Below are 16,218 nucleotides of genomic sequence, written 5' to 3'. Positions count from 1 at the left end.
TTGCACATCAGTTAGTTTCAAGATAAAAAATGCAGGTTGTAGGAGAGAAAAGCAAACTGTTTCACTGGCAGCACGTATTGTAATATGGAGCATCTCCAGTAGATAGTGTATCCTGAGGTCAAATGACCTTTTCAACAGTCTCGGCAACAGATCCATTGGTCTCCAATACCCACGATGTTCTGTTATGATATTGGTTTGAAAAGATATTCAAGAAACGGTAACAACTATATTTTTCTAATGTACATTCTGTGTACTGCGACAATCACATATTCCGCATCTTCGGATACTAAGAGGGGGTATGTTTTTACGATGCTTTTAGTAATATTCTAGTAATATCACTGCGGAAGACCCCCGAAATTGGCTTCACACAGTATACCCATGAGTTGAATGGAAGCCGGATCTTTAGCGTGACGAGCCCTCAAATACCGCACCTGTGGCATAACATGTAACTTTTCTCCACAGGAGTCTAACTTCCCGTCTGAAATACAGATTACAAAAGCCGTATATGATCGGATTGGAGACACTATTGATGAAATACGACCTCAGGAACAAACTGTACAGCACTGCCCCAGCTCCTTGAATGCCTGCAAACGTTTCCTTAGAGGCTGTTGTGGCCGCCATTAAACACAGATGAGGAAGAAAGCTCAGTACAAATACAAGGGTGATCAGAAACAACATAAACAGTGTCTTGTGTGACCTCTTGTTGTTTCTTGACGATGAATGTGTACTTAGCGTGCTAGCAACATGGACATCTTCTGGTGGGTCCAAGGCAGTAGAGGTACTTTTCGAGGAACACATTCCTTCATCTGTTTCAGACTCTCCTTGACGAAGGTGTTCGTCAGTTGGTGGGCTCGATTCTGACGCTGCACACGTGTTTTCAGGAGCATCAGACTGGACAGTAAAGGACACAATAGATTTGTGTAACTGCTGCTCTGGGTTCTGCCTGGTTCTGTTCTTGTTGAAGAATGTCCTACGTCTAGCAGCCTGCCTCCATATTAGGCTGTAGAGGACAAGAAGGCATAGTGTAGCAGCCACGAAAATGAAGAACTGAGCACCATTATAGATGCTTGGATATGGCGTCCCTCTGTAGTCGTCTGATATCGAACAATCTGAACCGTTGATGTGGATGTTGTTTGTGGTCACTGTCTTTACACCGTAGATAATAGCAGCCGGTAAGGCGACAATCAAAGACATGACTGAACACACAGCGATTGTGACTTTAGCATCTAACCATGTTGCCTGTCTTTGAAAAGGTCGGCAAATTCTCCTGTACCTGTCCACTGCTACAGCTAGGAGAATGTATCCAGACGCATACGATACAAATGCCATGATTACTCGCATGACCTTGCACAAGCCGTATCGTGCTAATGTGTATCTATATCTCATGTCAGCTATTTCATGAGGTATGCATATGCCACAGTTGATAAGGTCAAATATTGCCAGGGCTATTATATATCTATTGGTGGGGCTTGGTTTGAACTTTGCAATGTACACGTAACAGACAAGCGAGTTCCCCAACAAGCCTAGCACCATCAGAACAGCAAGACACAAGATGACGGGCAGAACCTGGAGGGCGTGACGATCGTCGTAGTCACGAAGGAAAGTCTTAAGGTCGTTCTCGAAACTGGTGTTCTCCATCATATGCAGAGATTGCTGGAACATCTGAATGACCGATGGGAAAACTGTTCGTCTCCTCTGGACATCAATGACGACCTGAAACAGTAAATACAATTAGCTTTGTTCTGATTAACATCTATTTAGGTCATGACCCTCTGAATCCTTAGTAAGAAATGTTGACTGTTCTTGCATGGTGGTCAGCGTGCTTTCATTATGCCATTAGCTCAGAGTCAGCATTTACCATTATGCCATTAGCTTAGAGTCAGCATTTACCATTATGGCATTATCTCAGAGTCAGCATCTACCATTATGCCATTAGCTCAGAGTCAGCATTTACCACTATGGCATTAACTCAGAGTCAGCATTTACCATTATGCCATTAGCTCAGAGTCAGCATCTACCATTATGCCATTAGCTCAGAGTCAGCATTTACCATTATGGCATTAACTCAGAGTCAGCATTTACCATTATGGCATTAACTCAGAGTCAGCATTTACAATTATGGCATTAGCTCAGAGTCAGCACCTACCATTATGCCATTAGCTCAGAGTCAGCATTTACCATTATGGAATTAGCTCAGAGTCAGCATCTACCATTATGCCATTAGCTCAGAGTCAGCATTTACCATTATGCCATTAGCTCAGAGTCAGCATCTACCATTATGCCATTACCTCAGAGTCAGCATTTACCATTATGCCATTAGCTCAGAGTCAGCATTTACCATTATGCCATTAACTCAGAGTCAGCATTTACCATTATGCCATTAGCTCAGAGTCAGCATCTACCATAATGCCATTAGCTCAGAGTCAGCATTTACCATTATGCCATTAGCTCAGACTCAGCATCTACCATTATGCCATTAGCTCAGAGTCAGCATCTACCATTATGCCATTAGCTCAGAGTCAGCATTTACCATTATGGCATTAACTCAGAGTCAGCATTTACGTGGGGACCCAACCAAATACTGGGCCTTACCACTGGAACGATAACTCTCAACCGAGGTGTTCTGTTAGGGATTAAAATCAGTGAACCGTACTAATCCTTAGGACAATGTGGATTAAGGCTATAGTCTGCTTTAGTAATGCAAGTATGCCAGCAAGTCGTCACTGAAGAAACGTCACTTCACTGTAGCTGAAGTGGTTCCACATCAGTCTCTCTCCTCCCTCGACTCAAAACTCGATGATTTCTTCTTGATTTCACTCTAAACTTATAACCATTGAATGCTAAACTGAATGCCATTGTAGAAAGTGGTGAACTAAATTGCCGTTTTATAACCACCTGGCTTATTGCTGAATGAGGAAAGTTCATCTTTACATGATTATATTATCTGGCCTATTGCTGAATGAGGAAACTTCACATTTACAAGAATATATTTACTCGCTCATTGCTGATTGAGGAAAGTTCATATTTAGAAGATTATATTTACTGGCCTATTGCTGAATGAGGAAAGATAATATTACAAGATTATGTTTACTGGCTTATTGCTGATTAAGGAAAGTTCATATTTACAAGATTGCAGTTACTGGCTTATTGCTAAAAAGAGGAAGTTCATATTTAGAAATTATATGTGCTGGCCTATTGCTGAATGAGGAAAGATCATACATACAAGATGATATTTACTGGCTTATTGCTAAATGAGGAAAGATAATATTTACAAGATTATGTTTACTGGCTTATTGCTGATTGAGGAAAGTTCATATTTACAAGATTATATTTACTTGCCTATTGCTGAATTAGGAAAGATCATATTTACAAGATTATGTTTACTGGCATATTGCTGATTGAAGAAAGTTCATCTTTACAATATTATATTTACTAGCCTATTGCTCAATGAGGAAAGTTTATATTTACAAGATTATATTTGCTGGCGGCTCATTGCTGATTGAGCAAAGTTCATATTTCCAAGATTATATTTATTGGCTCATTGCTGATTGAGGAAAGATTATATTTGCAAGATTATATTTACTGGCTCATTGCTGAATGAGGAAAGTTCATATTTAGAAGATTATACTTAATAGCTCATTGCTGAAAGAGGAAAGTTCATATTTACACGTTTGCATTTACTGGCCCATTGTTCAATGAGGAAAGTTCATATTTACAATATTGCATTTACTGGCTTATTTCTAAATGAGGAAAGTTCATATTTACAAGATTATATTTACTGTCTCATTCCTAAATGAGGAAAGTTCATGTTTACAAGATTGTATTTGATGGCCTATTGCTGAATTAGGAAAGTTCATATTTACAAGATTATATTTGCTGGCCTATTGCTAAATTACAAAAGTTCATATTCACAAGATTATATTTACTGGCTTATTGTTGCATGAGGAAGTTCATATTATAGAACATTTTATTTACTGGCCTATTACTGAATGAGGAAAGTTCATGTTTAAAAGATTATATTTAATGGCTCATTGCTGAATGAGGAAAGTTCATGTTCACAAGGTTGTATTTACTGGTTCATTGCTGAATACGGAAAGTTAATACTTACACAATTATATAGTTGCTCCCCTATTGCTGAAAGAGGAAAGTTCCTGTTTACAAGGTTATATTTACTGGCTCATTGCCGATAGAGGAAAGTTCATATTGACAAGATTATATTTACTGGATAATTATTGAATGAGGAAAGTTCATATTTGCAAGGTTGTATTTACTGGCTCATTGTTGAATGAGGAAAGTTCATATTTAGAAGGATATATTTACTGGCCTATAGCTGAATGAGGAAAGTTCATGTTTACAAGATTATATTTACTGGCTTATTGCTAAATGAGGAAGTTCATACTCAGAACATTATATTTACTGGCCTGTTGCTGAATAAGGAAAGTTCATATTTACAAGATTATATTTACTTGCTTATTGCTGAATGAGGAAGTTCATATTTAGAAGGTTTGGTTTACTTGCATATTGCTGAATGAGGACAGTTCAAGTTTAAAAGGTTATATTTAATGGCTCATTGCTGAATGAGGAAAGTTCATATTCACAAGATTATATTTACTGGCTCATTGCAGAATAAGGAAAGTTCATATTTACACAATTACATAGGAGCTGCCCTATTGCTGAATGAGGAAAGTTCATATTTACAAGGTTATATATACTTACTCATTGGTGATTGAGGAAAGTTCAAATTTACAAGATTATTTTTACTGGCTCATTTTACGCCGCTTTTAGCAATATTCCAGCAACATCACGGCGGGGGACCAGAAATGGGCTTCACACGTTGTACCCATGTGGGGATTGAACCTGGGTCTTCGGCGTGACGAGCCAACGCTTTAACAACTAGACTACCCCACCACCCCTATATTTACTAGCCTATTGCTGAATGAGGAAAGTTCATGTTTACAAGGTTATATTTACTTTCTCATTGCTGAATAAGGAAAGTTTATGTTTACAAGATTATATTTACTGGCTTATTGCTGAATGAGGAAAGTTCATATTTACAAGGTTATATTTACTGGCTCATTGCTGAATGTGTAAAGTTCATGTTTACAAGATTATATTTACTGGCTTATTGCTAAATGAGGAAAGTTCATATTTACAAGATTATATTTACTGGCTCATTGCTGAATGAGGAAAGTTCATAGTCACAAGATTATATTTATTGGCTCATTGCTAAATTAAGAAACTTGATATTCACAAGATTATATTTACTTGCTTATTGCTGAATGAGGAAGTTCATATTTAGAAGGTTTGGTTTACTTGCATATTGCTGAATGAGGACAGTTCAAGTTTAAAAGGTTATATTTAATGGCTCATTGCTGAATGAGGAAAGTTCATATTCACAAGATTATATTTACTGGCTCATTGCAGAATAAGGAAAGTTCATATTTACACAATTACATAGGAGCTGCCCTATTGCTGAATGAGGAAAGTTCATATTTACAAGGTTATATATACTTACTCATTGGTGATTGAGGAAAGTTCAAATTTACAAGATTATTTTTACTGGCTCATTTTACGCCGCTTTTAGCAATATTCCAGCAACATCACTGCGGGGGACACCAGAAATGGGCTTCACACGTTGTACCCATGTGGGGATTCGAACCCGGGTCTTCGGCGTGACGAGCCAACGCTTTAACAACTAGACTACCCCACCACCCCTATATTTACTAGCCTATTGCTGAATGAGGAAAGTTCATGTTTACAAGGTTATATTTACTTTCTCATTGCTGAATAAGGAAAGTTTATGTTTACAAGATTATATTTACTGGCTTATTGCTGAATGAGGAAAGTTCATATTTACAAGGTTATATTTACTGGCTCATTGCTGAATGTGTAAAGTTCATGTTTACAAGATTATATTTACTGGCTTATTGCTAAATGAGGAAAGTTCATATTTACAAGATTATATTTACTGGCTCATTGCTGAATGAGGAAAGTTCATATTTACAAGATTATATTTACTTGCTCATTGCTGAATGAGGAAAGTTCATATTTACGAGATTATATTAGTTATGTTTACTGGGTTATTGCTGAATGAGGAAAGTTCATATTTACGAGATTATATTAGTTATGTTTACTGGGTTATTGCTGAATGAGGAAAGTTCATATTTACGAGATTACATTAGTTATGTTTACTGGGTTATTGCTGAATGAGGAAAGTTCATATTTACGAGATTACATTAGTTATGTTTACTGGGTTATTGCTGAATGAGGACAGTTTATATTCACCGTTTTTGATGTCTTTGCAGTTGTCAGTTCAGTCCATCCTTACATCTGGGCACACATTCTCTCTTCATTTCCCCAATGTATTCCGTACTTATTAGAAGGTGCAGGATATTTTCCTGAACTACGTTCAACCATTACAGATGGATGACTACTAGTCTATTAGAGTGTACTTCAAAATGGAGAAGTATTGACAATGAAATGGGTTTTGAACTTCTATCATATCATTATATAACAGACACTGGGTGTGTTTCCTTCCCTGTTGGTCGACTTCCTCATGCAAAGGAATCGGGATTTATAAATATTGTATTCTTAGTCTTGGCGTTCCTCATACTGAAATGCCTGGAATTATAGTGAAAGTGGCATAAAACTTTATTCCAGATCCAAGATGCTTTTGAATGAAAACCTTGGTTGAATACATACATTTCCCTACTTCCTTGTGTCATATGTGACTCGATATTACAAACTAAAGTACTATAGTTGATAGCAGTTGATATTGTAACTGGTTTTGACAAATTCGGTGGAAAACGTTATTCACAAATCCTATGAGCATTTGACACTAAACGCGGTGATTACATTTCAGATATCGCCCGAAACTTAAGCAAACAAGTGATATGATGTACTTTCTCGCAGATAGCATCTTACTGAAAATTGAAGACAAGACATGTAGTCAGTCGGTCTCATGTCTGATGATGCTGGAATGGTTTGTCGCTTTAATCATTGTGCACGTGTGTGTGTGTGTGCACGTGTGTGTCTTTGTGTGTGTGTGTGTGAGCGTGCGTATATACGCCATTTTGTATTAGAAGTTTATATTTCAAGCTTATACAATGCCTATGCCAACATTGTAGTACTCTGTTGTTATTGTGAATGTAAGGTGGTATCCAACTCATTACAACATATGACTAGTAAGGTGAAGTCTACCGTATGATAGGACAGGATTTCAACGATGAGTGTTCACATTCGGTTCCCGTCTCCTAATCAGGACCCCATTTTACGCAGCGATCGTAGCGCAAAGGTGATCGTAACTTCCTACAAAACGTTATGCCCACAAACGACAATGTTGATTACCGCTCCCTGATACACACAAACGTTCCGAATCGCTAATCGCAGTTAAGTCGTTCGAGTTTATGATTAAAATATTGTTCCTAAATGATCATATCTTATCTCTCTGCCCTTGACCACCTTATCACGTTGACATGTAACCATATATATGAGTTCTCAGTCAAACACAAGCAGGTGTTGCACAGTGTACATCTTTTCATTTCACAACACACCCCGCTTGTCCAGTAGATCTGACTGCCCGGGGTCAGAAAGGGCAAGGAGTTCGATGTTCTAGCCACGGCATACCAAAAGACTTTTAAAATATGGTACTTAATTAAGAGGATAAAACAAGGGCAGTTTTGTGAGAGAGTTGTTGGGATGTCATTTCTATCCATGCTACTACCAGCCGCCACACACATACGTGTTACATATGAACCACATTTCACTGTATGTCACATCATAGAAGATTTGGTTGTGCGGAATTGAGTTTTCATATTCCATCCATTTTAAGATGAAGGGATACTAAGACCGCGAAACATTATCGGAAAACCACCTCGGATCAACGATGTAGTGGACAACGACACGTTCTAGCCAGCATAGACTACCCCATCAACTCCACGGTCTGCTTACTGCATGGTGGAAGCGGTTGAAGCGTTTCGAAATTTCGAGTTCGAATCCCACTTGGATCCCGCATTCACTGGAATATTACTCAAATCGGCATAAAAGTAACTGAAGAACATCTACTCGACAGAAGGCCATATCATACATTAATATCTGAATATTTAGTGTATCTTAAGCCGACATTGCGTTCATCAGCTGCAGTCGTTACCTGACCCAAGTCTGCTATCTGTAATATGTCTGGAAATAGACTGAGTAACCCAGTCATGGTTTGATAAATGGGAAACGACATAATAGGTACTACTGTTTGCAGTCATGTTTCGCTATGTGAAGCCACGAGTTCGGACATGTTGTTAATATAAGGGTAATGCTATTTTTGAGGGCATTATCATATGCAGAAGCCCGAGGTCTTCCATTAACTGCCCGACGAAGGAGGGCAGTTGAAAAAGACCGAGGGCTTCTGCAAATAATGCCCTCAAAAATAGCATTACCGATATTATTAACTAAAATACATGGAATTTGTGTTGAAAAGAAAAGGAAACAATGAAGAAATTTGACTGTAGTTTACCCAAATCAACTTCTGACGGAGTTGACTGCCCGAATTCAATTACGTCATCGAACAATTTAAGTGACGTCACAACAGAAAGTGACGATGTTCGACCTTGGACTTTGACAATACCATAGCCTACAACATGCCAAACTATGTCAGTGTTCTGTTTTGGTCCATCAACAGCCTTAATAGTGCAATTGTTAAGGTTAGCACCAACAAGAAAGCCAATATTACCGCTATTTAAAGGGGGAATTCGGGTTGCTTTGACTTGTTTGACCCAGAATATCTGCCAGTCGAAAGCCAATTAATGTCGAATGAACCGTAAGCCCACGCACCCACTATGACATCACTTGACAACAGAACTGATAGTGGCCCGTCGTTAAGGTTGAGCGGTCCAATATCATTTGCAGCGGCCCGCAAATTTCTGATAATGGGAGGGCCGTTTCATGATAATTCCATGTATTTTAGCTATAAGACAAGTAAAATTGATGTATAGCTTGACCACTAGTACATCTAAAATGCACATTGGGTGCACAAGTTGTAATTTCAGGACGTGCCCAAAACGAAATTTCATATTCATCTTTTCTCATGACAGAAACAGATCATCGTGGGTTCGAATACCAAAGTTGGCATCATGACGTTTAAAGGGTTGTCAGCACCACAATCGTGGCTGATTTCACCAAAGTTGTACTCGTCTTAGACCTGCAATACTTAGGGATTTTCTTTGGGGAGGGATAGGATAGCCTAGTGGTCAAAGCGTTTACTCTTCACGCTGAAGACCCAGGCTCTATTCCCCACATGGGTACAACGTGTGAAGCCCATTTCTGGTGTCCCCCGCCGTGATATTGATGAAATATTGCTAAAAGCGGCGTAAAACCTCACTCGCCCACTCACTAACTCACTCCGGGCTTTCCTCCAATATCAAGTCTGAATGATCACTGAATTGCTGTTAACAGGTGCGTCCGACCATACTCACTGACTGTGATATAATATCCACCGGTCAGTGAAAGTGAAGGAACACAACCATATAGCGACATGAGAAGGGAATAGAATAAAACGGCACCGTAGTTTTAGTTAAGAAGTAATAACAAGAAGATATGGAATGCATGTTGAATCAGACCAAAAACAGATGGATGCAAAATACAGAGTACCTGGAGTATCACTGCCTTTGATATCCAGTCATTTGACAAGAGGCAACTTTCCTAATATACATACACACTGATCATTTTCTGTTCCACTGAAATATAGAAGAATAAATACACATAAGATAATGACGGGCGGGGGACAAGCATGATATACTGTTGGCCTATTCCAATGCCCACAGAAAGTCAAGACTGATATACTGAGGACCTATTCTAGATACAAATGTCTACACTGAGTCAAACATCATATGCTGTTCACCTATTCTAGATACAAATGTCTACAAAGAGTTAAGCATGATATACTGAGGACCTATTCTAGATACAAATATCCACAGTGAGACAAGCATGATATACTGTTGGCCTATTCCAGATACAAATGCCCACAGAAAGTCAAGCATGATATACTGGTGACCTATTCTAGATACAAATGTCTACACTGAGTCAAACATCATATGCTGTTCACCTATTCTAGATACAAATGTCTACACAGAGTTAAGCATGATATACTGGTGACCTATTCTAGATACAAATGTCCACAGTGAGACAAGCATGATATACTGGTGACCTATTCTAGATACAAATGTCCGCAGAAAGTCAAGCATGATGTACCAGTGACCTGTTCTAGATACAAATGTCCATAGTGAGACAAGCATGATATGCTGGTGACCTATTCTAGATACAAATATCCACAGTGAGACAAGCATGATATACTGGTGACCTGTTCTAGATACAAATGTCCACAGTGAGACAAGCATGATATACTGAGTACCTATTCTAGATACAAATGTCCACAGTGAGACAAGCATGATATGTTGCTGACCTATTCTTGTTTTATTAAACAGTTGGTAACAGGAGACGGAGTTAGCGTTTCCCGAACAACCTAGCAGCTGCGTGTCATTCTGTACTGTGGGCATTTTAGTCATTGTGTTATGGGTGGAGATTCCTTCTAAAATCCTGAAAAAGGATGCTGTTTCAATGTGTTTGATGCAATCTGTATGTTTCTGACTTGTGGCCACATCGATATGATGCACATACTTCTTGTCCTGGTAGAAAGGTTCCGGTTTGCTTAACGTTATCTAAAATAAGCTTACACATGAAAGCATAGTGATGTCGTTTTATTAGCATAACTTGCGAGTCGTTTCAAATATTCAATATTTTTATCCAAACTTCGAGTATTTTTCTCGTTACTTTCATTATTGTTTCATTATTGAATAGATTTCAATCTATTTTTAAAATATAAATGTTATTATATACTTGGACAAATGACAAAATAATCGAGGTAACAAGGAGAGAGTTCTAGAAAGTAGTTAAATTGAAAAATACAATACAACCAGAAATTATTGAGAATTTAAAGATTGTAATTTTTAATTTTTTCACTCATTACTCACGTATTAAATGTGAATATTAGCAGAACATAACTCCAGATTCAAAGACAGGTGAACAGTTAGTATTTTGTCAAGTCACCATGGGCAGCAACGCAGGCTTCAATGCGGCGGGGCATACTACTGATCAAAGAAGTTAGAAAGTCGTGGTCCATGCTGTCCCAATATCGGACCACCCAAACATTTTCTATTGGATTTAAGTCAGGGCTATAGTTTGGCCAATCTAATAATGTCATATTTTGGGTCCGAAACCAGGCCTGTGAATCCTTTGAACGATGTTTTGGGTCGTTGTCCTGCTGGAAAATCCAAATATTTCCATAGAACACGTGAGCAGATGGAAGTAAATGTCCCTCGAGAATATCTGTGTACCGCTCACTGTTCATATTCCCTTCAAATACACAGAGGGGCGTTGCCCCTAACACAGATATGCCACCCCACACGTTTAATTTCGGACTGTACTTTGGGCGCTGATACAAAGGTTTTTCAGTTTGTTTGGTCCTGAATTTCAGTGTATTAGGAAACAGCCACACAGAACTTTCATCTGAGAAAATCACATTGTCCCAGTTAAAATTTCTATGCTGTAAGCACCAGTTCAACCTTCGCTCCTTTTGTTCAGGTTTCATGATCGGTGATGGAATTCCTCGACTTTTCTGCCAACCCATTGCATGCAGCTCAGTTCAAATTGTCTCCTTACAGACAGCCACAGTTCCACTATCAATCATATCCTGCCTTAGGTTTTCTAAACTCCTTCGTTTGTGTTTAGAAACAAGAATACCAAGCCGCCTCCTGTCACCGACAGTCAATTTTCTGGGCCCACCTGCGCCTCCCTGGTGCTCAATGCCATATCCATTTGCAATATTTTTCAAAACACGATAAACAGTGGACAAAGGGATGCCTGTTCTACTTGAAATCACTTTAGCTGATCTGATGTCCTTGTTATAATATACTGAGTCAAAAAAAGAAACTTCACAAAATGTAATTTGAAAAATAATGAATATTTTTTCTCTGATGATACATCTATGTATCCGAAATGGGATCCCTATCTTTCGACTCTAGAAAAACGTTAGCAAAACCCACTCAAACCCATCCATTCGTCGTGCAAATGACGTAAGTGCCAAATCAGGTTTTGCACGTGCAGTCGATCACGTGATCTTCGCATCGAAGTTTTCTTCATATGCACGTGTTTGCATTGGCCTCAAGAATTGAAAAAACACTTTTAAACCACAGTTCTAACGGTACTTGAAATGCCACGATTGTCAATTGTGCAACGTGAACGTGCCGTTGGCATGTTGCAAGCGGGGAAGATCAGTTATTGACGTCGCAAGAGCAATGGGATGCAGCCGTCGTACTGTGTATGACTTGCGAGGTCGTCTACAACAAACTGGCACCACTTCTGATCGCCCAAGGTCGGGTCGTCCACGTGTGATGTCAAGAGCAGAAGACCGTCAAATCGTCCTATGTCACCTACGTGACAGATTTCTGCCGGCTACACGAACCAGGGCTGAGATGTTTAGAGGTCGACTGTCCTCACAGACCATTCGAAATCGGTTGCGGGCTGCCAATCTCCATTCTCGACGTCATCAACGTCAACGTCTGCTGTGGGCCCAACGTCACCTCCGATTGACCCAGAGAGACTGGAATCGAGTCGTCTTTAGCGATGAATCCAGGTTTACCCTCAGATTCGCGGACGGCAGGCATAGAGTCTGGAGACGACGTCGTGAACGGTATGCCCAATGTTGTGTACAGGAAGTCGACAGATTCGTTGGCGGAAGTTGCATAGTGTGGGGTGCTTTCTGTGGGAACAACCGTTCCCGACTTCTGGTCATCCGTGGAAACCTCACAGCTGCTGCTTACCGCGACCAGGTGCTCACCCCTGAACTCGTTCCTTTCATGACGGCTCATGGCCCAGGTCTACAGTTCCAGCATGATAATGCTCGGCCGCATACCGCGATGTTGACACGAAATTTCCTTCAAAACGCTGGAATCAACATCATGGACTGGCCATCGAGGTCCCCTGACCTTAATCCAATAGAGCACGTTTGGGATGCACTTGGGAGAAGGCTTCGTGGTCTTAGGAACCAACCTCAGAATTTGCAGGAACTTGGCGCTGCCTTGCAAGAGCAATGGCGCAGAATCCCCAACCACGTGTTCACAAGCATCAGGCAGTTAATGAGGAGACGGTGTTTGGCAGTGGAGACTGCGCTGGGCGGCTATACACGATATTGAACTGAGAAATTTCGCATATTTATTCTTGTGACTTGACATTCTGTATACCCATGTTTTGGAACGGCGGTGTAGCCTAATGGAACTGATTATGGCACTGTCAGTGTATCGAGTACATCACACAGATCTCAGCAATGAAATAATAACAATTTAACCATCTTACCATCTCTTGTTCTTTTATAGTGCCCTGAAGAAAGAATGTGAAGTTTCTTTTTTGACTCAGTATACTTATAAACTGTATATACTGTTATAATAATTGTTATAAGCAAGTAAACAAAGGGGGATAACTCTTCACAAAAACTAATGAAAAAGGATTAACGGAGCTGTCTCTTAAATGAAACCAAGCACTTGATAGCTGGTCAAGGTTGTTTATACTAGAAATCCAATTAAACATATTCCTAAAATTCTCAATAATTTCTGGTCCTACTATATGTGAAGAGAAATAATCTAAATTTCGAGTTTTAAAATAAACTTTAATAACGAGAATACAATCGAGTAGCAAGAAAATAAACGAAATTTTGAAAAGTACATTCTTAAACGAAAGGAAAATCATAGAATAAAATTGGAAAATGTCGCGTTTTTTAACAAACAAAAAATACCCACCCGCCCTCAAGTAAAGAGGGACAGCAGGATGTTCAAGCATTACCTAATTAGGGGGTTCAGAGAAGGTGGTGATCTTCACTTCCTTGTTGGCGTTTTGCCACGTCTGGATGAACCTTCGAATTCCGTTCACCCACACAGTAGCAGCAGGAGACGCCCGGGGGTCCTTTATCACGAACGTCATCACCAGCTGGGTGGAGTTCTGATAGTTGCTGCCTGAAAGATCAGGAAATACTGGCTGATAAGGCAAAATGTATCAATTCATTTATAGTAGTACTTGAATTCGCAGTTCGCTGTGCAAAGCTCTAGTTCCAGGGTCATTGGTTCGAGTTCCATATCAGTTTGACTATTATCCTTGGTTAATCTGTGCCAGTTACGTGCTACCTGAAATTTGGTAACTTCAATGACCCGCGTGTCTTTTGGCTTTCTTCCAACTCCATAATTTGTTGGAATAATGTTTTCCTCAAACGCCTTAGTTGAACAGAGTGAGACCAGGTTTTTATTCACGTTTATTTATTATACAAAACTCGATTATAATTATTGTTGACTTTAACTGTATATTTTGGGTACAGACGCATCTGTGGACATCGACACATTTCGCTGAGACAACTCACATTTGCATAAAAGTTACGTTACTTCATGTTGTAATGTTGCTGTGTAAACGTGAGACATGACGTCTATTTTACCTATAGAAATAGGTCGTGATATGAGGACTGGAAGGTTGTGAATAGTGAACCCTGTATATTCTGAACATTACATTTTAATGAAATGGTAATCAAGACCTACTTAAGAACACCAACCCCCCAAAAAACCCCCCAAAACCCCCCAAAAACCCAAAAATTCAAAACCCAACAAAACAACCCCCCATCCCCAAAACAAAACAAAAACAAAACAAAACGAAACAAAACAAAACAAAAACAACAAAGAAACCAAAAACCAAAAACCAAAACAAAAACAAAAAGAAAAAACCCAAAAACCCCAAAAATCAAAACAACAAAAAACAAAAACAAAGCGAAAAAACCATTACAAACAAAACAAAACAACAAAAACTGTAGATTACTCTGTGGATAATGTTCAATCTATATGCATAAAATGTACGCTCCTGTGTGGTTTTCAATCCACCACGCTACTTATCTGATTCCTTACCAGTCAAACCGTGTGTATAGTCTCTAAAAGACAAGAAGGATATAGTCACTCTCCACCTACCGTCATATCCACAAAATATCTGGGAGGGTTCGACCACTCCACCGTAGTCCGACACACAGGACAGGTTCAGCGGAAGGTCCAAGGTTGTCTGGGGGTTCCTGGAACGATACGGGTGAATTAGATTTAGTATAGTAAAGTTACGCATCTTTCTTCATGAACTAATACCATTACATTCTACCCACGGATGGATGGATGGATGGACGGACGGGCAGGCGCCTGTACGAACGGACGAACGGAAGGAAGGATGGATGGATGAATGGATGATATACAATCATTATGACGCCCACCCGGCAACTTACCAAACCAAGCATTCAATCAATTCAGTTCAATCAGTTCAACCAGTTCAAGCTGACATTAACCTGAAGCACAGGAGGAGGTGATCCAGGTAGTCAGCCTTAATGAAAAATCCAGAAGGGTCCATCACTTTCTTGTCCACGTTTCGGTTGCTGTTTTGAAAGTATTGTAGGACGCTAGGGACAGTACAGTGTTTGGTGACGTTGTCGTGTAGACATATGTTGTCCAGGGTAACACTGCTGGAGGCCATGGTGAAACTCCAAGTTTGTATTTTAGTCTGCAAATCGAGTATCTGTAAAATGAACAGGACCGTGAATGACACACCAAACTTTGACAATCATAATGGACAAACATGACAACACGTGGACAATAAGCTATGGATATGACAGACATGACGACACATGGACAATAACCTATGGATATGACAGACATATCGACACATGGACAATAAGCTATGGATATGACAGACACGACGACATACGGACATTAAGCTATAGATTTGACAGACATAACGATACATGGACAATAAGCTATAGATATGACAGACATGACGACACATGGACAATAAGCTATGGATATGACAGACATATCGATAAATAGACAATAAGCTATGGATATGACAGACACGACGACATACGGACATTAAGCTATAGATTTGACAGACATAACGATACATGGACAATAAGCTATAGATATGACAGACATGACACATGGACAATAAGCTATGGATATGACAGACATGACGACACAGGAACAATAAGCTATGGATATGACAGACATGACGACACATGGACAAGAAGCTATGGATATGACAGACATATCGATAAATAGACAATAAGCTATGGATATGATAGACACGACGACATACGGACATTAAGCTATA

General features: G+C 39.5%; 2 protein-coding genes across 2 annotated transcripts; both read right to left on the bottom strand.

Annotated features, from left to right (window-relative positions):
* Positions 1 to 238: 238 nt before the first annotated feature.
* On the bottom strand, positions 239 to 1,849 carry LOC124288470 (orexin receptor type 2-like). The gene has a single exon (XM_046724990.1). It carries the CDS (start codon positions 1,660 to 1,662, stop codon positions 403 to 405), a length of 1,260 nt encoding a protein of 419 aa, XP_046580946.1. The 5' UTR covers positions 1,663 to 1,849; the 3' UTR covers positions 239 to 402.
* A 7,735-nt stretch (positions 1,850 to 9,584) lies between these two features.
* Positions 9,585 to 15,554, bottom strand: LOC124288487 (NPC1-like intracellular cholesterol transporter 1). Its single transcript, XM_046725008.1, has 4 exons — positions 15,401 to 15,554; positions 15,042 to 15,139; positions 13,882 to 14,051; positions 9,585 to 9,725 (listed from the first exon to the last, which is right to left on the bottom strand). Exons 1-3 carry the CDS (start codon positions 15,460 to 15,462, stop codon positions 13,882 to 13,884), a joined length of 330 nt encoding a protein of 109 aa, XP_046580964.1. The 5' UTR covers positions 15,463 to 15,554; the 3' UTR covers positions 9,585 to 9,725.
* Between the last annotated feature and the right edge of the window lie 664 nt (positions 15,555 to 16,218).

Source organism: Haliotis rubra, unplaced genomic scaffold (genome assembly GCF_003918875.1).
Source record: "Haliotis rubra isolate DU_JTF1 unplaced genomic scaffold, ASM391887v1 Scf419, whole genome shotgun sequence".
Classification (NCBI taxonomy): domain Eukaryota; kingdom Metazoa; phylum Mollusca; class Gastropoda; order Lepetellida; family Haliotidae; genus Haliotis; species Haliotis rubra.
The sequence above is the reverse complement of the archived record's forward strand: the minus strand, read 5'-3'. Positions and strand labels throughout refer to the sequence as shown.

Bases quoted from the DNA above. Each gene is read 5' to 3' on its own strand.
- LOC124288470 (XM_046724990.1), bottom strand. From the start codon at position 1,662: ATGTTCCAGCAATCTCTGCATATGATGGAGAACACCAGTTTCGAGAAC.
- LOC124288487 (XM_046725008.1), bottom strand. From the start codon at position 15,462: ATGGACCCTTCTGGATTTTTCATTAAGGCTGACTACCTGGATCACCTC. The intron at 15,140-15,400 runs GTTAATGTCAGC...GTATCGTTCCAG, and splicing joins CACCTCCTCCTGTGCTTCAG to GAACCCCCAGACAACCTTGG. The intron at 14,052-15,041 runs GTAGGTGGAGAG...CTGATCTTTCAG, and splicing joins GATATTTTGTGGATATGACG to GCAGCAACTATCAGAACTCC.